This window comes from Stegostoma tigrinum, chromosome 5 (assembly GCF_030684315.1).
Source record: "Stegostoma tigrinum isolate sSteTig4 chromosome 5, sSteTig4.hap1, whole genome shotgun sequence".
In the NCBI taxonomy this organism is placed as follows: Eukaryota; Metazoa; Chordata; class Chondrichthyes; order Orectolobiformes; family Stegostomatidae; genus Stegostoma; species Stegostoma tigrinum.
Window position 1 is genome coordinate 112,702,611 of NC_081358.1, and position 23,852 is coordinate 112,726,462.

Sequence of the window (23,852 nt, forward strand, 5' to 3'; positions counted from 1 at the left end):
ATCTCCTCCTACCAACCTCATCCTCCCTCCCCATGCCCAGCTCACTCAGCACCGGGGGTGGCAGTACAATTTTCAGCCTCAAAATGGGGTCACAGCAGGAGAACATTTGGGAAGCACTGGCTCACATCTTATTGAGGATAAAATCCTTCTCTTTAAGGTTCAGGTCGTGACAACAAGCAAGGCCTACAAGCTGCCAGTGGTTGGTAACCCGAAAATAAAGTCTTCATTTACATTCCTCACCTGGGCTGGGGTGTTTTAGGTGGTTTCCTATTCCATATCTTCGCTGGCATTGGCTCCACCACACTGGTTTAATGCTTCAAGGGCTGTTCATTGTCCAGAGGTGGGATCTCCACCGGTAGTTGCTGGTCATTTGTTCTCTCGACCCAAAAACTGCTTTGGACATGTTTGGGAGTACAATGCCCAGAGTGGATGTGTGTATGTCTGTGGTTTGTGTCTGTGTGTGTGTGTGTCTCTGTGTGTGTGTGTATGTATGTGTGTGTGTGTGTGTGTGTGTGTGTGTGTGTGTGTGTGTGTGTATGTGTGTGTGTGTATGTCTGTGGTTTGTGTCTGTGTGTGTATATGCCTGTGGTTTGTGTCTGTGTGTGTGTGTGTGTCTCTGTGTGTGTGTGTGTGTGTGTATATGTGTGTGTGTATGTCTGTGGTTTGTGTCTGTGTGTGTATATGCCTGTGGTTTGTGTCTGTGTGTGTGTGTGTCTCTGTGTGTGTGTGTGTGTGTGTGTGTATGTCTGTGGTTTGTGTCTGTGTGTGTATATGCCTGTGGTTTGTGTCTGTGTGTGTGTGTGTCTCTGTGTGTGTGTGTATATGTCTGTGGTTTGTGTATGTTTGTGTGTGTGTGTGTGTGTGTGTGTGTGTGTGTCTGTGGTTTGTGTCTGTGTGTGTGTGTGTCTGTGTGGCTATGTGTGTGTGTGGCTGTGTGTGTGCGCGTGACTGTGTGGCTGTGTGTGTGTGTTTGTGTGTGTCTGTGTGTGTGGGGCTGTGGCTGGCTATGTGTGTGTGTGTGTGTGTGTGTGTGTGTGTGTGTCTGTGGCTGGATGTGTGCATGTGTGTCTGCGAGTCTGTGTGCATGTCAGCGTTTGTATGTATGTCTCTGGCTGAGGAGAGAAGTTGCTTGGTGCTGGTGTTGATGGAGAGGAAAAGGGGGACCCAGCATCCACTGGGATCAGACTTAATTGATGGCTTGTTATCGGGGAGGGACTGGAAGGATGAATGATGTTGAAAGGAGGCCGTTGCTGAGACACCCCTCCCATCTGATGCCTGAGCAGGGTCACATCCTGGTCATCCCCAAAAGCTCCACCAGCCTGGGTGGGAGGGCAAACAGCCCTCATTGACAGGACCCAGATCAGGGCAGGAATGTGTGGGCTGGCAGAGGCTATGCTCACAATGTTGGAACAGTGTGTGGATGTTGGGGAGCTTGGGATCCTATTGATAAAGTAATCCAACTAATCCACACTGGTAAACTGACTGCTGGAGAAATGTAAAACTCTGCCTCGGTGTCTTTAGAAAGACCGAAAGCTGTCATTGATGGGCAAAACTTTAACTTGATAACTCTGTAACCCATCCTGATCTCTGTGTGCTGACAGGTGACCACACCCAAGTCACCAACATGAAAGTAAATAAAGCATCTCACCTTGTATTGTTCTGTCCTGTTTTCTATGTCAGCAAAGAGATTATAAGGAGTTGGATCAAAGCCTGTCACGTTTAATGTCATCAAAATGGTTTCCAAGTTGATAAGGTCAGATAGCAGGAGTCCTGTGCAATCATCATCACAAGCTGGGGGAGAAAGTGTGAGAAATGTCAAAAATCTGTCACAGTCTTCCAATGATTCCGTTACCTAAGTGGAAAAACGTTGAAGAGTAAAAGGTGAGTTTTTCCAAAAAAAGACAGAAATTGCTCGAGAAACTCAGCCGCCCTGAGAGTGTCCATGAAGAGAGAAACAGACTTAATGTTGAGTCCAGTGTGACTCTTCAAAAACAGTGATAACGGGCCGTTTTTCTCTGTCCCCATATGTTGCTGGACCTGCTGAACTTCTCCTGTAGTCTCTGTGCTTGTTTCAAATTTCTAGCATCCACACTATTTCACTTTTATTCAGGTTTTTTTTCCCCCAGTTTAATTAGGTTGCAAGCTGTGGGAAAAGTTTCTTCTCAAATTCCCAAGTGTAAAATTGCATCCTCATCTGACTGCAGAAAGGGGTCACTTTTAGGCATGTTTGGAACATCTATATGAGTTTAGAGATGTGCTTCCCACAAGCTCTGCTCCTCAATGGGAGAGCTGGAACAACAGAAGAATGTAAGAAATGGGAACGGGTGGAAGACATTCAGCCCTTTCATCCCACACTGCCATTCAATAATATAATGGGTTATGTTCAACTTCAACATCATATTTCTGCACTGTCTTCTCCTGCAATGCCTTCTTAACCAACCTGTCTACCTGTAATGCAAATTTCAAAGAACTGCACCCTAAGTATCTCTGTTCTACAACACTACCCAGCGGCCCACCACTAACTGTATAAGTCCCACCCTTGTTTGTCTTACCAAAATGCAATAACTCGCTTTTATTCCAAACTCAACTCCATCTGCCATTCCTTAGCCCATTGACCCAATTTATCAAGATCTCTTTGTAAGCTTGGGAAACCTTCTTCACTGTCCACTCTGCCACCAATTTTGGTGTCATCTGCAAACTTACTAATCTTGCGTTCTAAGTTCTCATTCAAATCTTTTATGTAAATGTGAACAAAAGTGGATCCAGCACTGATCCCTGTGGAACACTGCTGGTGATAAACCTCCAGTCCAAAAAAAACAACCTTCCACTACCACGTTTTTGAAGGAGATTTCTGAAGAAGGGTCCTGACCCGAAACGTCAAACTTGCCTGCTTCTCTGATGCAGCTTGGTCTGCTGTGATCATCCAGCTTCACACCATGTTATCACTTCCACGACCACTCTCTGTTTCCTGCCATTAAACTAATTTTGTATCCAACTGGCAACCTCACCCTAAATCCCATGCAATCTAACTTTACTAATTAGTGCACCATGCAGAACCTTAAAGGTTTTCTATGGCAACAGAGCAAAAAGCTACCGTACAATGTGTGTAGCCTCAATATCAGCACATGCAAGTATCTGACTCTCATGCACAAACATGTGCATGCACAAAACCGTTCAGAACAAGGTACCTGTGATTTTTAAAATAATTCTTTTGACCTGTCCACTCATATCAGTAACCTCATCACAGAGTTTTCTCTGTGCAATTTCTTTTCCCTGTAAGTGCATTAAAAGCAGACCAGAATGAATGGCAGATCACATCCAGTTGATCATGAAACATGATGTTCAACGCTAACAATACAGGCTGTCTTCCCTGAAGCACGGGAAAATTGAAAATCTACTGTGCAATAATTTGAAATGCCTTGGCACCTGAATAAGATTTCTGTTTACTTTTTAGACAATGTTGATCTGCTTGTTCTGAACAAGATAACAGCCCTGCTAAATGGAAGAAGCTTGCATATAAATTCATTATCCAAGGTGTTATAAACATTGCTCTGTGGAATTTCAACTCCAAGCAGCAGCGAGACTCAAAAGCTGGAAGTAATGAATTTTACAACACACAGCTGGTGGAAACCGGCTGTTACGGAGCAAGGTGAACAAATTTTTGTATGATAAGACATGTCACGCAGTGTTCAATCATAATCAGGCTCCTCAGTGACAATCACATTTCAAGTCTGTTGGTTGAGCTCTCAAATGATTCCTCATGTTACAGCACAGTGAGAGGTCATTTGACTTAGTGTGTCTGTGCTGGTTCTTTGGAAGGGATTTCCCCATAGGTAATTAATCATTGCCCAACTAGTTCCACACTGCCACACTTTTCTTACAGCTTTACAAATGCTTTCTCTCATCTGGTTATTTGATCTGGTTATCAACAGGAGAACCCATCAGTACGGTGGCTCAGTGGTTAGCAGTGTTGCCTCACAGCTCCGGGGACTCGTGTTCGATGCCACTCTCAGGCTTCCGTTTGGAGTTTGCACGTTCTCCTTGTGCCTGGGTAGGTTTCCTCCCATGCTCCAAAGATGTGGACGTTACAGGTGGATTGGACATGCTTGAGGGTCCAGGGATGTGCAGGCTAGGTGGATTAGCCATGGGAATTGCAGGGTTATAGAGTAGGGGGATGGGTCTGGGTGGAAGCTCTTCAGACGGGTGGTATCAACTTGATGAGCTGAATGGCCTGCTTCCACAGTGTATGGTTTCTATAATTCTAACTCAGGGACGACATAGAGATGGTGGCACAACTCAATTTCATTGGACTAGTAATCCAGACGTCTAGCCTTATGCCCTGGGGATGTTGGTTCAAATTCTACAATAGCTATTGCAGGGCCTAATAATGACCATGACATCCATCTTCAGTTGCTGTAAAAACCCATCTTGTTCATTTAAAGTGGGTATAATGCCATCCTTTATTTAGTTTGCCATACACACGTGACTCCAGACCCACGGCAATATGCTTGTCTCTTAAATACTCCCTGAAATAGCCACTCGATTCATGGACAATGAGACGTGGGCAACAAATGCTGGCCTCACCAGCAACAGCACATCCTCTTAACGAGTCAGGAGAAAAACAAAATCAGGGAATAGAGGACTTGATTCCAGAAATAATTTTCTGTCACAACAAAACAGGGTGTCTGGAACAGACTGCCAAAACCTATTCTGAAGGAAACAGGAGAATCTACAGAAAACTTCATCCTATGTTATCCATTTAAGATGTTTCTAAGGTATAAAAAGATGTAAATACACATACATATGCATTCGCTTTCTATCAGCACATGCTTCGATTCACATTGATTGCAGAGACGCCCTGTTACACCTGACTTGCAAACGCAGTGGCCTATTAAAGGATCACAGTTGATGTGCACAGAGCCATTCGGGTTACATTCACACCTTTGACATCTACCGCCTGGAACACGTGGGTTACCATAGTAACCCGGCACACATCTAAAGGCACAAAATAGGAAGAAACAGAAAAGAAATCAGTGTTTAATGATGGGCTTTTGATTTTTCGAGTATCTTTCTGTGTACTAAACTCTCAAGTGGGATGACGCACATCTGAGAAAGGACGAATTTATTTAACAAGACCATGCCAACTGCTCCTACGCATCGCCCAATTCCCATTACATTTTACATGAAGAGCATAACATTTGATTGTTTGGGATAGAATGAATGAGATTCAGCCATTAAATTATATGGCTAGATGGCATACAGTTCTTAAAGCATGACATTTTCTTGTAAAATTACAATCAGAGTAACGTTGATTTATGTAACAGATAAATCTGCCATGCAAAGGCTGTACAGGGTTCCTAGCCACGTGGGAAAAACAACAATAACGACAGTGTCTGATATAATAAAGAAACCAACCTCTCACAGTACTGTCCTTCATACCCAACCAGGCAGGAATTACAGCGGAAATCATGTACACCCTCCAATACACACGTGGGGCTAAAGCTGGTGAAAGAAAGGGGGCAGAGTTGGAAAGCCATACAAAACAATTGTTGAGATGTGTGCTGACAAGAGTTCAAAACCATCGGCGATTTATTTCAACCAAAAATTGATCGGGTTTTGATACAAAACAATTTGCAATAATGGGCATATTTGATGTTCACAATTGCTTCAAAACATATTTATAGCATATTAAACTATTTATTTATTGCATACCTGCATTTACTTCCGTTGTGCAGTATAATGATCTTTCATGGTATCTTGAAAAATTAGGGGTAACTTTATCTTAGATCGCTGGTGTAAAAAGGAGAACATTGATTCCCCCCAACCCTATGCAACCCATCTAATTCTTCTTTTCAATGAAGTCTGGGTGTACACATTTCTGCCCCTTCTTTTTATATTATCCATCGAAGCTAAAATTACCTCTATTAAATTAACAATTAAGCAGTATTGACACATCAATATCTTTTATAGTGAAAGAGAAAAGCACATTTGGAAATGTTTGATGCTGATGAGATGCTGAAGTAACACAACTGAGCACATTTTAGGAAGTATTTCAAATGCAAACACTTCAAACCACCAATATCCCTCAGTATCATCAGCACAAACATTTGCCACAATCAATCAGTGTTTTCACCTAAATTAACTTCAATGGAACTAGTGAGGTGTGACAATGGGTAAAATTCAAACCTTTGTTTTTGTTTTACTGCCAGAAATCCCTTTCTTAAGAGAGTAAATGTGCATCTTTCTGTACCTCGAATCTCGACAAGGAAAAATAAGCTACAGTTCTTTGAATGATGTTGGCATCAGCAAAGGTCAACATTATTGGCCAAATTCAATGCTAGTTTGCTCCCAAGTGGATGGTCATTAGATACGGTTGTGGATTGCAGACATGCTCCAAGAAAGAAGCTCAGTCTCAGTGATGCCGTCTTTGCTTCCAAAGAAATGCTCCAATCTTAATACCAGCATCACCCAACCATCACTTTATTTTGTTCACTCATTGGAGGTGGGCTTCGCTGGCTGAGCCAGCACTTTACTGCCTATCCCCAGTTGGCGGTGTGAAGATGGTAGTGAAATTCTGACTGGCTTTTTGAGGCACCTAAGGTATTCCTGACTATTTTCTTTCACATTCACTGTAGACACAGAAAGGATGTTTCCACACGTGGAATAATCTATAATGAGAGGTCATAGTTTTAGGATAAGAGGTAGCAAATTTCAAACAGCTAAGGAGAAAGGGTCATGTATTTGTGGAATTCAGTACCCCAGAGTGTGGTGGGTGGGATATTGAGTAAATATAAGGAGGAGATAGATCGCTTATGAATTATTAATGGGTTGAATTTTTATGGGGAGTGGGCAGGAAAGTGGAGGTGAGGCTGAGATGAGATCAGCCATGATCACATCAAAGGAGAAAGCTCCAGGGGCTAAATTGCCCACTCCTGTTCCTAGTTATAACACTCTTCCATTTTACCCCCACTGCATCTGCTCACCTCAAATGTGTTGTGCAGCGACATGTGAGATACACTTGCCTCCTTTCAGAACAAAAGAAAATGCTTTGAGAACAACAGAAGCCTGTGGTTATAAACATTACCTGCCAGAATTGGACCTGGGACAGGCACAAAGGGAGCAGTCCGCGACAGATCCATTGACTCTGCCATAGTACCCTGAAGCACACAGCTCACAGTGATCACCCACGGTGTTGTCACGACAAGCCTGATTTCGAGAAACAGAAAATAACAAACAGGTTATCCTCACTGACTGGATTTAGAGGTAAGACTAGTGCAGTTATAACCCACATAAACAAGACTTGGGTGAGCCATATCTATATTTAGAGGGCCATCACGTCTCTGTGAAAGACTGCTGCCTCAGTGAGGCAGCACCCAGAGCAGCCGGGAACAAAAGCCTTAGAGTTTTATTTGACAGACAGGCTGAAAATTCCCTGTCTCACACACATTCAATAGCTGAAATAAATAAAATGTTGTGTGTTTATTGCCTGTAAAACCACAAGTCTTAACATTCTTAACATACAATCTGTGGGTGCTTACTAATAAGATGTGGCCTCTGATCTTGTGAAGCTATTTTAAGGTATTGCCTTAAAATAGCTATTGCCTATTTATAAAAGTCAAAAGCTTGCTTATTGTAGTATCGGCATCAGAAAAGGTGATCATGACTGTGGAATATTTAATACGAATAGTTTAATTCAAGCATTGGATCTAATCACATATACAGTCATCACCTCCCAAATCAAGATATTAATTTCGAACTTTTGACAATGAAAGAAAGAGTTCAGTTACTCCCACTGCCTTCTAAAAGCCTTGCAATTGAGTTTATCACCATGTTTTGAGAGTTTTTCATTAGCAAGGATGGAGAACTATTATACTAGAGCTTTATTGCACTGTTTGGGCTTAATAGCGATCAATACAACGCTAACAAGTGGGAATCTAATACGCATAATATCAAATCAGAAATTGCTCTCATTTCCAGCTAAAATTGCTATTCTAAATCAAAGTTAATAGTTAATCTCAGCATCCAGAAGGGTACGTTATTGCCTTATATCTGGAGAGCAATCTACAGCTTTTAAATTTGGCTTCACAAAGAAGTAAAAAGAGTAGTTCCTTCAGATCGAACCACAATTTTAAACAAAATCTACTCTGGCTATACCTCTGGGATGTCAGAACATCTACACAGTACGTCAGCAAAATAAATTAGAAGAAACATTAGATTTTTTTGTGTGATATAGCTTTGCTAATTTGTTCATGCACTGCCCAGCCCTTGGCTTGTTAGAATTTTTTTCAGTGTTAAAAATTATTACGGTGATTCTTCTACTAAATTACTGGGTCAAAATAAAAGCTAAACTCATGGTGTTGGGGGCTGCATGGGGGGGGGGCGGGGTTTCAATGACTCTTCTGCTTTACGGAGCCCACTGTGGTACTAAGAGGTGAGGTGGCAAGGTCCAGCTTTGTAGCGTACCTCTGCATTGGTCTCACAGGGGCATGTTTGCTAGGCTGGGCAGAATTCCTCATCTCAAAAACGTGAGGAAGGAATCTAAGGATTTGATTGAGCCTTGGCAGTTTCTCAACACTGACTTTGTTTGACTCACAAACTTCGAATCGTTCCTTGAGTGTAAAAGCAGGCCCCCTGTAAATGCCCTTGCATTTCTGAAGGAGAGTCCAGACCTGAAACGTCAGCTTCCCTGCTCCTCTGATGCTGCCTGGCCTGCTGTGTTCATCCAGCTCTACACCTTGTTATCCCTTGTATTCCTTAGTTGGTTGTCCTCTTACCTCTGGAGCAAGGAAGTTGGATGACTACAGCACAAAAACCCAAGACTGACAGTCTATTGATGTACTGTACTGAGCTAGTCCCTGTCTGTTAGAGATGCTGACCTTTCAGTCTCTAGATTATTAGAAATGGCACCTAAGTTGGGAGATGGCACACTGAGACCCTGCAGAGGTCCTGGCATGCATATATGCACTGAGATTAACCAGGCACTTTAAACTTCTATAGCTCGAGTTTCTACTACCCAAGGACCTCTGCAAACATCTCCAGGCTGAATTTTAACAAAATTAGTACTGAGGTCAGAGTCAGCTGACACTCATATGCATATCTACCCTTGAAATGTTACATTGTTGAATGGCATTAATGCCAATTTAAGGTCTCCTCTTGCTGCTTCCATATTCCACCAGCCACAAATGCATAATGAGGCTTGATGGAGATAACCAGAATATACAAGACATGATTAGTAAGTTTGTGGATGACACGAAAATAGGCAGTATCGTGGACAATGAGGAAGCTTATCACAAATTGCAGCAGGACCAGCTGGGGAAGGATGCAGAGAAATGGCAAATGGAGTTAAATGTAGACAAGTGTGAAGTGTTGCATTTTGGAAAGTCAAATTAAGGTAGGAATTTCATGGTGAATGGTAGGGCCCTAAGTGGAACAGAGGGACCTTGGAGTTTAGGTGCACGGTTCTCTGAAAGTAGACAGGACAGCAAAGAAGGCTTTTGGCACACTGGCCTTCATCAGTCAGGATATTGAGTACAGAAGTTGGGAAGTTATGTTGTAGTTGTACAGGACATTGGTGAGGCTGCACTTGGAGTATTGTGTTCAGTTTTGTTCATTTGCCACAGGATGGATGTTATTAAACTGGAAAGAATGCAGAAGAAATTTACAAGGATGTTGCCAGGGCTCAAGGGTCTGAGTTATAAACAAAGAAACCTACAGCACAGGAACAGGCCCTTCGGCCCTCCAAGCCTGCGCCGATCAAGATCCTCTGTCTAAACCTGTCATCTATTTTCTAACGGTCTGTGTCCATTTGCTCCCTGCCCATTCATGTACCTGTCCAAATATATCTTAATAGACGCTACCACCTCCCATGGCAACGCGTTCCAGGCGCCCACCACCCTCTGCGTAAAGAACTTTCCATGCATATCTCCCTTAAACTTTCCTCCTCTCACTTTGAACTCATGACCCCTAGTAATTGAGTCCCCCACTCTGGGAAAAAGCTTTTTGCTATCCACCCTGTCTATACCCCTCATGATTTTGTAGACGTCAATCAGGTCCCCCCTCAATCTCCGTCTTTCTAATGAAAATAATCCTAATCTACTCAACCTCTCTTCATAGCTAGCACCCTCCATACAGGGCAACATCCTGATGAACCTCCTCTGCACCCTTTCCAAAGCATCCACATCCTTTTGGTAACGTGGCGACCAGAACTGTACACAGTACTCCAAATGTGGCCGAAACAAAGTCCTATACAACTGTAACATGACTTGCCAACTCTTGTACTCAATACCCCATCCGATGAAGGAAAGCATGCCATATGACTTCTTGACCACCCTACTGACCTGCGTTGTCACCTTCAGGGAACAATGGACCTGAACACCCAGATCTCTCTGTTCATCAATTTTTCCTAGGACTTTTCCATTTACTCTATAGTTCGCCCTTGAATTTGATCTTCCAAAATGCATCACCTCGCATTTGCCCAGATTGAACTCCATCTGCCATTTATCTGCCCAACCCTCCAGTCTATCTATATTCTGTTGTAATTTCTGACAGTCCCCTTCACTATCAGCTACTTCACCAATCTTACTGTCATCTGCAAACTTGCTGATCAGACCTCCTACACCTTCCTCCAGATCATTTACGTACATCACAAACAACAGTGGTCCCAACACAGATCCCTGTGGAACACCACTGGTTACAGGTCTCCAATTTGAGAAACTCCCTTCTACTACTACCCTCTGTCTCCTGTTGCCCAGCCAGTTTTTTATCCATCTATCTAGCACACCCTGGACCCCATGTGACTTCACTTTCTCCATCAGCCTGCCATGGGGAACCTTATCAAACACCTTACTAAAGTCCACGTATATGACATCTACAGCCTTTCCCTCATCAATCAACTTTGTCACGTCCTCAAAGAATTCTATTAAGTTGGTAAGACATGACGTTCCCTGTACAAAACCATGTTGCCTATCACTGATAAGCCCATTTTCTTCCAAATGGGAATAGATCCTATCCCTCAGTATCTTCTCCAGTAGCTTCCCTACCACTGACGTCAGGCTCACCGGTCGATAATTACCTGGATTATCCTTGTTGCCCTTTTTAAACAAGGGGACAACATTAGCAAGTCTCCAGTCCTTTGGGGCCTCACCCGTGTCTAAGGACACTGCAAAGATATCTGTTAGAGCCCCGGCTATTTCCTCTCTTGCTTCCCTCAGTAACCTGGGATAGATCCCATCCGGACCTGGGGACTTGTCCACCTTAATGTCTTTTAGGATACCTAACACTTCCTCCTTCCTTATGTCAACTTGACCTAGACTAAGCAAACATCTATCCCTAACCTCAACATCCGTTATGTCCCTCTCCTTGGTGAATACCAATGCAAAGTACTCGTTAAGAATGTCACCCATTTTCTCTGACTCAGTGCATAACTTTCCTTCTTTGTCCTTAAGTGGGCCAATCCTTTCTCTAGTCACCCTCTTGCTCTTTATATATGGACAAAAGGCTTTGGGATTTTTCTTAACCATGTTTGCCAGCAATATCTCATGTCCTCTCTTAGCCCACTTAATCCCTTTTTTCAGATTCGCTCTACATTCCAGATATTCTTGCAAAGCTTCGTCTGTCTTCAGTCATCTAGACCTCATGTATGCTTCCTTTTTTCTCTTGGCTAGTCTCACAATTTCACCTGTCATCCATGGCTCCCTAATCTTGCCTTTTCTATTCCTCATTTTCACAGGAACATGTCTCTCCTGCACGCTAATCAACCTCTCCTTAAAAGCCTCCCACGTATCAAATGTGGATTTACCTTCAAACAGTTTCTGTTTATAGTGAGAGGTTGGAGAAGAGCATAGGAGACTAAGAAGGGGGAATGTCACAGAAGTGTGTAAGATCATAACAGGCATGGATAGGGTGAATGCACTCAGTCTTTTTCCCAGGGTTGGAGAAACAAGGACTAGAGGGCATCACTTTAAGGAAAGTGGGGAAAGAATACATGGGAACCTGAGAGGCAACTTTTTTACACAGACGGCGGTATACATATGGAATGAGCTGCCAGTGGAAGTGACTGAGGGTGGGTACATTAGTAATATTTAAAAGGCATTTGGCTGAATGCATGGACAGGAAATGTTTAAAAGGATATAGTCTAAGGGCGGGGAAATGGAATTAGAGTGGATGGACATTTTGGTCAGCATGGACCAGTTTGGGCCAGACAACCTGTCTCTGTGCTGTAGGACTCTATGATAACCATTACTGTCCTGAAACCCTGCTTCATTGACACGTCTTGGATGAATCTCACAATGTTTGTTTGCAGCAGGTGAAGTGATTATAAATGTTTGAGATTCCAGCTGCCGAAACTTTAAATTAATTGATACTTATGGTAGGTTGCAAATGATTGGAGTGTTTTAAGCGTAGTGGTTTTAAAGTTGTGAAGTTATCAGACACAGAAAGTGCTGAAGAAACTCAGCAGATCTGGCAGCATCTGCAGAAAAAAATCAGTTATTGTTTCAAGTCTGAAATGACACTTCTTCAGAACTCATATCAATAAATGACTGTTTCTTTTCAGTACTTTTTTTACACATTCATTTCTCACTGATGGGTTCATTGTGTCCAGACAATAAAAGTGGGTGAATGGGACATGGGAGGATCTGGCAGAGTGGGAGGATAGGCACAAGTTGGCATGGCTCATGAGGAGTTTGGGGGTACACAGTGGCACAGATGGGGCATGGGGAGTGTGTGGGGATGGGAAGGGCCTGCTCTTCCCTTTTAAGGAACAGAAGGGATAAATGTAGAGCTTTAAACAGCAGCTCTTTGCAGCTACCAGTCATGGATCCACTGGCCTGGCTGCAACCAGCAACAGCTTCCGAAATTGAAAATTCTGCCCTCAGAGCCAGCATTTACTGATTCCCAGTAGCTGCCTTTAGGCTTAAAATCACCCCAAAATTCTCCTCTGCCCATCAACAAACAGTGAATGATTTCTCAAACCTCAACCAGCAATTGGATACATACTGAAAGGGCACAGTGTTTTTTTTAAGATTAGATTCCCTACAGTGTGGAAACAGGCACTTTGGCCCAGCAAGTCCACACTGCCCCTTGAAGCATCCCACCCAGACCCATCCCCCTATAACTCACACACCCCTAAACACTATGGGCAATTTAGTGTGGCTGGTTCACTAGCCTGCACATCTATGGACTGTGGGAGGAAACCGGAGCACCCGGAGGAAACCCACGCAGACACGGGGAGAATGTGCAAACTCCGCACCGACAGTGGCCCAAGGCTGAAATTGAACCCGGGTCCCTGGTGCTGTGCGGCTGCAGTGCTAACCACTGAGCCACCGTGTCGCCCCAAACAAAAATCTGCCGAAACCCGGGATTGAACCAGGGACCTTTAGATCTTCAGTCTAACGCTCTCCCAACTGAGCTATTTCGGCTGTGTTACTGATCAATTTGGTTACAGCATCTTGTAAATCTGTGCACAGGCTTCATTCATCTTACTTGACATTTGCCTGTATCAAGGTCACAGACGTTACTGTGATTGTTGCACTGGCATGAGACACACACAATATCGAGTGACTGTAGGCCATCTGTCATCTTCTGTCTGTAGAACCCAGGAGCACATTCCTTTAAAAACAAGATAACAGTGAAAAGGTAAAGTATAGTATTTCTTACTGTTAAGTAACTTAAATCTAGGTCACTCAGCAGGAAACTGAAGGGGACAAACCATTCACTCATTTCACACCTTGTTCAAGTTTACTTTCCACTACCTTGATTGGCAAATGGTTTAAAATAGATGAGAAGGACACACTCCGGAAATTATTCCCTACAAATATGTTCTGCTTGGATCTACTATCACATAGAGTCACAGAGTCATACAGCACGGAAACAGACCCTTCAGTCCAACTAGTCCATGTCGAACATAATCCCAAACCAAGCTAGTCCCACCTGCCTGCTCCTGGCCCTTATTCCTCCAAACCTTTCCTATTCATGTACCTATCCAAATGTCTTCTAAACATTGTAGCTGTACCCACATCCATGAATGACTGTGTAAAAAAACTCATCTCTCAGGTCTTCTTTAAATTGTTCTTCCCTCATCCTAAAAATATATTTCCTAGTCTTGAATCACCAACCTTAGGGAGAAGATACCTGCCATTCATCTAAACTCTGTAAGGTCATCCTTCAGCCTCCTATGTTCCACTGTGTTTGTATTCTGTCAACTCTATTCACCACCCTATTTGGTATTTGCATTGATTTCTTTTTAGTTTAACTTTGAATTTTCTGAGCTCTAAGTCCAACTGTCTGAATTCCTTCTTCTACAATCAATAGTTTGTTTAAACCAGACTTGATAATACCCAAGCCCCATCTACAGTAGCAAAATATTGCAGTTGCAGAATTATGAGCTGAAAATATTGAAAGAACTCAGCAGGCCAGACAGCTTCACTGGGCAATTATTAAACTGTCCAAATGCCATGTAGGTCACTGTTGCAAACAGATTTGGCATGGGGCTCAGAATAAAGGGGTTCCAATTTACAACTAAGATGAAGGGGAATTTCTCCTGTCAGAGGGTGAAAAATGTGGGGGCAAAGTCCATGTGGGGGAGATAGACAGCTTCAGGGAGTCAAGGGATATGGGTAAGAGCAGGAGAGTGGATGTGAGGAATGTCAGATCAGCCACTTTTCTATTGAAGGACAGCACTGGCTCAAGGGGCCGAACGGCTTGCTCTTGTTCCTATTTCCTATGGCCTTATGGGACAGCAGTTTGTAAGAACTGTACATATAATGTTAGGCAGGTAGGCTACTAACTCATTGACAGGCGCAGTTGAGACAGAGCAATGCCTGAGGTATCTTTGTAGATACAACAAAGCCAAATGTCAGCCATATCTTTCAAAGGAGAAAAGGAAGGCTGAGTTGGAATTCATCCCTCTCCAAGACCATGTGTTATATTTAATGTCATGACAACCTAGGAGGCTATAATGTCTTGGGCCAGCCTCACCATCCACAAGAATGTGACCGAACTGAGCCTCACCTCTATTTTCTTGCTTTCGCTTCACAACACCATTACAATCAAAACTCCATTATCCCCAGATTTAACAGGTCCAGAAAGACCTGTCCAAAGTCTTTCCCAAGGACTGTTCCAAATTCGTATCATGCTTAAACCTGGCTGTACAGCTCACTAGCCCTTCGCAAAAGACCCAATTATACTGTACAGTTTTGAACCGACTGAACATAAAATCCAGTTAACATCTAAATACACGTTGCTCCTAATCTTCAAAGGATTTTAGCTCCAGCCAGCTCAATGCAAAGGTTGCACTGACACATTTTAGGCTGCAATGGAATCTGAACTGGGTGAAAGTTACTGCTAAATACACACAGCTCTGTTCAGTAGCCGGGAACATAGGTTAGAAGCAACTGGTATCGCCCAACTCATCGATACCTGGCATGAGAGGCCTGCGTATCCACGGGGACAGTCACAGATCTCAATCTGATGTGCACGATCTCTTGATGCATGAGTTCCATCATCCTCCATCGCAATCTCCATGGAGATATTAGAAATCCTGGCAAGGTGAGGACAGGTATACAATGTGAACAAACTTCTTTAATTCACGAAGCAAACCAGTGGCCATTTTCTTTTGTTTGTACAATGTGTTATTCAAATATTCGGCTCCTTTTTTCTAATAAATGAGCAGAACTATGAAGCAATCTGCTGCACCATCTATTTTTGAAACAATCTTTTGCAGGACGTGGCCAGGCCACCGTTGTTACCTATCCCTAGTTGCCCCTTGTGAAGGTGGTGTCTGATCATAACAGGAAATCGGGGACCTCAAAATGACAAGATGGTGGTGCAACTTGTCCCTGAAATGACATACTTCCAGTCCCTAGCTCCAGGAATCACACTCGCCCTGAACCATCGATGCATGGTAGCAATAATGCGTTCCAACTACAAAACAGCACTGCAGCAATTCACTAAAGCTCCACCAACAGCACCTTCCAAACTCTTGAAATAGGGAACACTGCCACCAATATGCTCCTCTCCATCCTAACCTGTAACTATATAACGGTTCTTTCACTGTCACTTGGTCAATATCCTGGAACACCCTTCTTGGCCTCACCATGGGCATATCTAGAGTTCAAGGACAGCAGTGATTCAAGAAGGCAACTGTCCAACACCTTCTAAAGGCCAGTTAAGAATGGACAGCAAATACTAGTCCAGCCAGTGACATCCCACCTCCCATGAAATATTAGAAAAAGGACATATTTTACAAATAATAATCCTTGGGACACTGAGCTGACAATAGGCATTGCAGCATTTGCATTGTGACGTTAAGGCTAAAGTGATGAGCATTATCAGGGCCCAAAGCTTATACCAACAGTTCTTCCCGAGTAGGTGTTCTTTTCGAATATCTAAGTGACTTGTTACTTGATTGTGATTTCACTTTGGCACTTGTGAAATTATCTTGCAGCACGTTTTGGTCGATTCACTTATTACCAACCCATTTAGGGTAATTCTAAGTCTAAATGTTTTGATCAGCCGAAATAGCCATTAGCCCTGATTGAAACGAATTGCATTGCCAGCATAGCCAAAGAGTATGATATTTCTTACATAAATGTGAGCTTTCTGAATGGTAACGTACTCATTCATGCTCTGCAACTCTGATTTCCAGACCTCGCTGTATGATTCTGGTAAGACAAGCTATTTTTTACAGATGTGATGGTAACAATGAGCAGAGTTTTCATTCAAGTTAGGAGCTGGGTTCTGGAGGTGGGAGATCAGTGTCCTCTCTCTACCTGTAGACCTGTAGGCCTGTTTCTGTCACTTGAGGGAGGGTTAGATATGGCATCTTGTTCAATTGGCTCTGGAGGTGCATCTTACAAAGTGGCCCAGGTTGGATCCACTGGTCACCCTCCAGAACGGGTTCTGGCAGCAGTGGGCACAGCGTCATTTGCGAGTTTTCAGAAGGAACCTACAATGGCAGTGCCCACCTTACCCAGGTGGGCCGTGGGGCACTTGGCCTCCCTAGTGGCACATTCCCATTGGCTGTTCCTTATGTACAGCATGCCCAGAATCCATCACTGGAAAGGATCTTCCAGAGGTGGCCTCCTCAAAAAACTCTTAGAGGTTCCCTCAGCTGTAGTCCAGATTCTGACCTGCTGGGACTGAGGTGCTGGAACTGAAATTCAGTCATGTACGTTCTAAAGCCACGCATGCAGAATTTTTGTTTTGGGTCATGAGTGACAGTCTCCATCATTTTACATTGAAATCCACCACCCTGGTTAAAAACCACAACATAGACAACACTGTCCAAAGGTCTGGGATGGTGGGGTTTCAAAGCGATGTCGAAGAGCCAGCAGTGAATGTATTCCCACGGACAGAGGTCTGTTAACTGGTGGAAGGTGGGGCTTTGGCCACTCACTCCAGAGAACGTCTCACCTCAAGGACCTTTTGGCCAGCAGCTCCAGGAGGCTCCTGTAGTGAGTGCCAGGAGTCTCAGGATGGAATGGGGCAAGGGAGGTGGTACCCAGCAATTTGAGGAGAGCAGGGCTGGTGGTGTTGGCACAGAGGCCATGCAAGATGAACCAGCCAAAGGAAAGCGGCCTGGCGTTTAAAAGGTTGCCATTGATGGAGGAGTCCCAGCCTCTTTCAGATCCTCAAAGCCTGACCTGGGTCACCTTCCGGGTTTGAACTCCTCCCGCCCACCTTAAAATAGAGACTGAGTGGGAAATGGCCCTAAAGCGTTCATTAATTACCCATCTAAGGGTCCACTAGTCCTTGACCGCTCCATAGTAAAACTGTGGAGAGGTCCAGGTGGACAAGAGGAGGATGAGAAATGTCTCCTAGAGGATTGTGTTGGCCCCTTGACCTCTGAACCATGCAGTCCTGTCACCAAAGCCCTCTAGGTTTTTTTATACTTGAAGTCAGTGTCACATCAATACTTTGCTTACCTGCTTTGCTGGAGCCCAGTACCATAGGAAGCTTTAATCAGGATGTATTCAACGTTGCTGAGGACTGACATGAAATCAGGGCGGGTGACAGGTTTGTCAGAGACTGAATTGAAATACTTCCACTTGTGCTTTCAAAATAAAAAGAGAATTACAGAACATCAAACACCATTTAACAGAAAGAGATCAAATAACGTTCAGAGCTCACTGGGGGGAGGAGTTCTAGTCAAAGGAGACACTGATTTCTCTTTTTAAGGTTATCCAGGTTATAATATCAATTCCTGGACAAAGGATGAAGTTTACAACGGCATTTAAATTCAGCAATATTCTATAAAGTAGAATGTAACACCTTTCTTTGAAACACTGCCTGACTCTCTTGAAATTGATTTTTAACAGGTTTAGGGGTGATTCTTTTTTCCAGCACAAGCCAGAAAACCGGAAAACGGTAGGCCTGGTACACTCCATGGATTTCCTTTCTGGGCCACTGGGAGTGGTTCAATCTTCTCTCGTCAGGTTTATAATGTACCCTTCTGCAATCCTTTTGGCACCTTGCTCAGGTCATTATTGTCTGTCTCTAACCCCAACCCTCCGTCTAAACCTGGATACAGCAAGCTAGTCTGCTGGAGGAAACGACTGGATTTGATTTTATTATTGTCACATGTACCTAAGAACAATGAAAAGTTTTGTTTTGCATACGGTACAGGAGACCATAACATATCAAGACAAAAAGATCAAGGGGTAATTGAACATAGCGAGGAATACAAAGTTAAAGCTGCAGAGAAGGTGCACAAAAAGCAAGATCAACATTAGGGTTGAAATTAGAGGGGTCCGTTCAGAAATCTAATAACAGTGGGGAAGAAGCTGTTCTTGAACCTGTTGGTACGTGTGTTTAAGCTTTTGTATCTTCTGCCCGACGGGAGAGGATGAAAGAGATTCTAACCGGGGTGGGAGGGGTCTTTGATGATGTTGGCAGCTTTTGTGGCAAAAAGTAGTGCAAATGGCCACTTTCGCAAATCCCTGCCCTCACCACAACCTCTATTTTAACATATTGTTCATTTCAACAGTTAAGAAAGTGATCCAGAATGGGAAAGTTTTTCTACTCCACTTCCAAATGCATTGTGCCCTCTGACACAGCAGATAACTCAACACAGACTAGGATCAAAACAACTGAAAGAACTGAGGGTGTTGGAAATCAAAGACAAAGACTGAAATTGCTGGCAAGGCTCAGCAAATCTGGCAGCATCTGTGGAGAGAGAGCAGAGTTACTGCTTTGGGTCTAGAGACTCTCTTCAGAACAGGATCAAGCCCTATTGCTCCCTGCTACATGTAGCATCTATTGTATGTACAGGCAGGCTTGGATTAAATCCAAGCAGAATTCATCCATTAGGGACTAGAAAAACTGCAATATCACAAACAATGTCGCATTTCCATGAAGTACTTCATCTACTTTAGCGGGATCAGCTGACAAAAAAGGCAAGGAGAAAGCGTTCTCCAGCAGCATCAGTGCAATAAAGCAATAATTCTGAAAGTCGTATTTTGACGATCAATGTTTTACACACTGGGTCCATTGACTTTATTACACCCAGTAGTTACACTCCTCTATTTAATAGAGTGTTGAAGCAAGTGTTCATAGGCCAACAGTTGCAACATTTACAAGGCTCTTCTTGCAGCAATTAAATTTTGTATTGCACATTTTTTTGTCGTCTTAAATCCATATAATGGCCGTTAATTTTGCCCCATCTAAAATATTTGATGCGGCTCAAATGCTTCCTTGAAGAAGGAAAAAAAACACATTTCATCCAATGACAAACCACAGGAAAGGAGCCAAACTGTTCTACGCTCATTAATCTGTAGATGTAAATGGCATTTCTTTCCACAGGGGGAGTGATTGTAACACATCACAGCAGTGAATGCAGCCACCAGCATATACTGAGGTTCCCTGCAGCATGGACCGAAATGGATACAAGCTATTCAGGTACTATGAACCCCATTTACTCAATGTGTAAGTTTGAAGCTGTGGACAAAGTCTTTGTTAGAAACTAAAGTGAAAGTGACAAATTTAGACAAGCTGTTCCTCTGAAGGTATTCAAATGTGTAACAGCAATTCTCTTTTGGGTGAAAAAATTGCAAGCATGAAAAAACATCAAAGCAGGAGTGTGTTTCGTTATTTGCACAATCAGAAGGCCTAGAGATCTGGGCTAGACACTAATTGGTCCCAAAATTAATAATCCCAATCACAAAGAGTGTGGCAGCTCCAACTACAGAAACCTTGAGGCAAAGGAGCAGAATTAGGCCATTCGGCCCATCGAGTCTCCTTTGCCATTCAATCATGGCTGATAGAATTTTCAAGCCCAGTCTCCTGCCTTCTTTATGTAACCCTTGATTCCCTTACTAATGAAGAACCTGCCTATCTCCTTGGCAATGAATTCCATTGATTTCCCATCCTCTGACTTGAGAAATTTCTCCCCATCTCAGTTCTAAAGGTTCATTCCTTCATTCCAAAGATATGCCCTTGGGTCCAAGTTTCTTCTACTAATGGAAACATCTTCTCAACATTCACTATATCCAGGCCTCTCAATATTCTGAAGTTTCAATCAGGTCCCTCCCAATCCTTCTAAACTCTATTATGTGCAGGCCCTGAGTCACCAAATTCTCCTCATCTGACAAGCTCTTCATCCCAGAGGTTATTCTTGTAAAACCTCCTCTGGATCTCCTCACAAGCCTGCACATCCTCCCTTAGATAAGGGGCCAAAACTGCTTACAGTATTCCAAACGCCGTCTGACCAGAGACTTATACAGCCTCAGCAATACATCTCTGTTGTTGTGTTCTAGCCCTCTCAAAATGAATTCTAAAATTGCAATTGCTTTCCAAATGCCAAGTGAACCTGAAATTGACCACTGTATTAAAAATGTTTCACTATAATCACCCAGTTTCTTTCTTTTTTTTAAAGGCACAATTGTACTAGTCTAACTGAATGAATGCAACAAACAAGAACAAACTAAGTTAAGCATCCATGTTATTAAAAATCTTACAAAAACTCACAAAAAAAACTGACTTTCCAAATAGTAAACATTGCAGTGAGTTTGAAGATTTTCTAACAACAGTAATCATCTCCAATGTTAAATGTACCATTAGGGTCATTCATTTATGGTAACGGAACTTGACAAATTATATTCTGACTCCAAGGCTCTCTGGCACATTTGAAGCTCAAATACCACAATTCCATTCAGACTTTCAAGGAAAGTGCCTTGTTTATTAACTTATGGCCCTTTTATCTCTGCGACTGATCTTTAGTTCTTACCTTGTGCTAAGTACTTGATAAATATTTATTTTTCTGAGGTAGATACCTTGAATATAGAAACACTGATACATTTCAGTTTCAGTAGTGCTGATCTTTGGTGGGAATGGGCTGCAGACAGGGAATCTGCGGAGCTGATGTGAGGGTTCACAGCTCCTGCAGCCTACAGCAGGGTTTCGTGACTTGCTGGCAATGAGTGAATTCTCAAGATTAACGTATAACACATCCGAAGATAAATTTACACTGCTGAGGAATTATTTGTATTATCTGTGATGGGTTGGTAATTTATTTACAGCGTGCTGAAATTCAGCGTGTTTAATGTTCCAATCCTATTCAGGCTGCTGCCATTTTGAACTGGTCCCATTATTCCAGGTGGCCACATCATGAAGGTAGCAAATTGAGGTAAACCTGCAGTTAATCCAAAACTTCACTGCTGTGACCTAACTCACACTAACATTCAGCTTTTAAAATGTTCATCCCTGTTTTAAGATTCCTCCATGACCACCACCACCACCCACCGCATCCCCCCACCCCCCACCCCGACCCCACAGTGCTCCACATTTTGTGAGCACTTCGCAATTCGATTCTGGCGTCTTGAATATTCCTGATTTCAACTGCTCCATTAGTGGTGCCAGTCCTTATCCACATTAGGGTCACTTGTGTTGAGAACCTCAAACACCAGTAATTTACTGCTGGTTCATTAATCATCTCTTGATCAGGGCCAATTCCTGCACCAAATGCTGCTCCTGTGCTTCCGTTAATGACCTTTAGGCCCAAGCTCCAATGACAGGCCTGGGGAAAATTATGGGAACGGGCTGGGGGCGGGGGGGATAGGGACATGAGAGTTGAAGAATGGAGTAAGGTGAACAGAACAGGTCAAGTGTGGCTTGAAAATGGGTCAAGGCAGCTTGAAAACAGTGCACAGCAATTTGAAGGGACTATATGCTTGATTCAACGTCAAGGTCAGGCATCAGCATTCAAAACATCTTTGAATTTCATTTCTCAAACATTTTTGGGTGTCGCTTATACTTTGAACGTTTTAATTTCCTAATTATTGTCGAAAGGGAAAGCTGACAGGCAACTCTCTTTTCCCGAAAAGGCATTCTGAGCTATTAGATAGGCTCACCTTTCTAAGAAATTTGCATGGGGCTAGACTTCAATTAATTTTTGCATCACAATGTTGAAATGTGCACACTAGTCCGTCAGGCAGAAGATGTTTTAACTGAATTTCAATCCCAATGAAAAAAAATTTGCATATTAGCAAATCAGGTGGAAAAAAATTGAATTGAAATGAGGATTTTGGGTCATATAGAAATTAGCGCCAATGGGAATGCAAAACTAGAGCATTCCCCTTCAATAGGACTGGTGAAGGTCAGCAGGAAAACTGAGTGGGAACTTGGAAGAAAAGTCCTTTACAGGGAGAGCTGCTAAAAATATGGAATACTTTACCACATGGAGAGTTTGAGGCAAAGGCCACTGTATCCTTGAAGGGAAAGCTGGATTAATATTTAGAGTGGCAGAAGAGTCAGGCTTCAGAGAAGTACTTGAGAAGTGGGAAACAGAAACAGAACATTCTGGAAAAAGCTTGGCAGGTTAAGCAGGGTGAGATATAAAGAAGCCGCCTGTCCCAGCATCCACTGTTTCTGATCATTTCTGATTTATGGGAAATAGGGAAATGCCATAAAAATGACAGGCAATGAGCTGGCACAGGGCATAAAGGGGATCAAATCAGAGATGGGCAGGAACGTCAAACATATCGACTGCCTGATACAAGACCGGGCTCTATTGAAGTCAGTGGTGCGACAATCTAGAGTCTATAAACCAAGAAAGAAATGACACTTCAGCCTTGACCTTGTCACAAACACTCCCATGTAATGCCCTCCTTATGCACTGTGAAGTTCTATGGGTATGTTTACAGTATAATGCTCACAGCATTAAAATAAGCAATAGGTAGGCAGATTTTAAATGGTTCACTTGTTAAAATGTATCTTAATTTGCTCCTATTAAATTAATAACATAAGCAATGACGATTAGAAAAGAAATTCCAAAACCTCTGCTGGAACCAGACTTACCTCAGTCATATCTATCACGTGCCTGCTTGGTTCTCCATTTGCAGGAGTTGGCATGTTCCTGTAAATTACCATTTTGCTGCTGTGGCCTCCTTTCAGTAGGATCTGGGGTTCCAGGTTTAAGCTTCCAGAGCCTTCCACGGCATAAAATGCAACTACATATCTCAGTTTCCCTCCATACGCCAAAAACTGTTGAGAAAGGATCAGAACATCTCAAGGTGATGCAAGATTGAAGCTTGCAGCCTTACTAACCATGATCACTGCAGTAGTTCATCGAGGGTGCCTCCTGACCTCATGGTAAGCTTTATTGAACACACACACAGACACACACATCACACACACGCACACATACACGCGTGCACACAGACAGACAGACACACACAAACACACATACAGATACACACGCAGACGGGAAGACACGCACACATACACGCGTGCGCGTGACAGGGAGAGGCTGAATAGGCTGAGGCTATTTTCCCTGGAGCACTGAGGCCAAGGGGTGACTTCATAGAGGTTTATAAAATCATGAGGGACATGGTTAGAATGAGCAGGCAAGGTCTTTT

The 23,852-nt window shown here is 43.1% G+C and overlaps 1 protein-coding gene and 1 non-coding gene across 3 annotated transcripts in view; both read right to left on the minus strand.

The window, feature by feature from the left end:
• The window catches only part of lama1 (laminin, alpha 1), a 286,034-nt gene that overhangs the window by 96,963 nt on the left and 165,219 nt on the right, over positions 1–23,852 (minus strand). For both annotated transcript variants that reach the window (XM_048529540.2, XM_048529541.2), the window contains 8 exons: positions 23,293–23,478; positions 17,925–18,052; positions 15,418–15,538; positions 13,483–13,608; positions 7,085–7,206; positions 5,416–5,502; positions 4,802–4,995; positions 1,649–1,791 (listed from right to left, as the gene is read on the minus strand). In XM_048529540.2, the coding sequence (XP_048385497.1) occupies positions 1,649–1,791; positions 4,802–4,995; positions 5,416–5,502; positions 7,085–7,206; positions 13,483–13,608; positions 15,418–15,538; positions 17,925–18,052; positions 23,293–23,478 (1,107 nt within the window). The remainder of the gene's footprint in view (positions 1–1,648; positions 1,792–4,801; positions 4,996–5,415; positions 5,503–7,084; positions 7,207–13,482; positions 13,609–15,417; positions 15,539–17,924; positions 18,053–23,292; positions 23,479–23,852) is intronic.
• trnaf-gaa (transfer RNA phenylalanine (anticodon GAA)) lies at positions 13,346–13,418 on the minus strand. The gene has a single exon. It is a non-coding gene; the product is annotated as a tRNA-Phe (tRNA).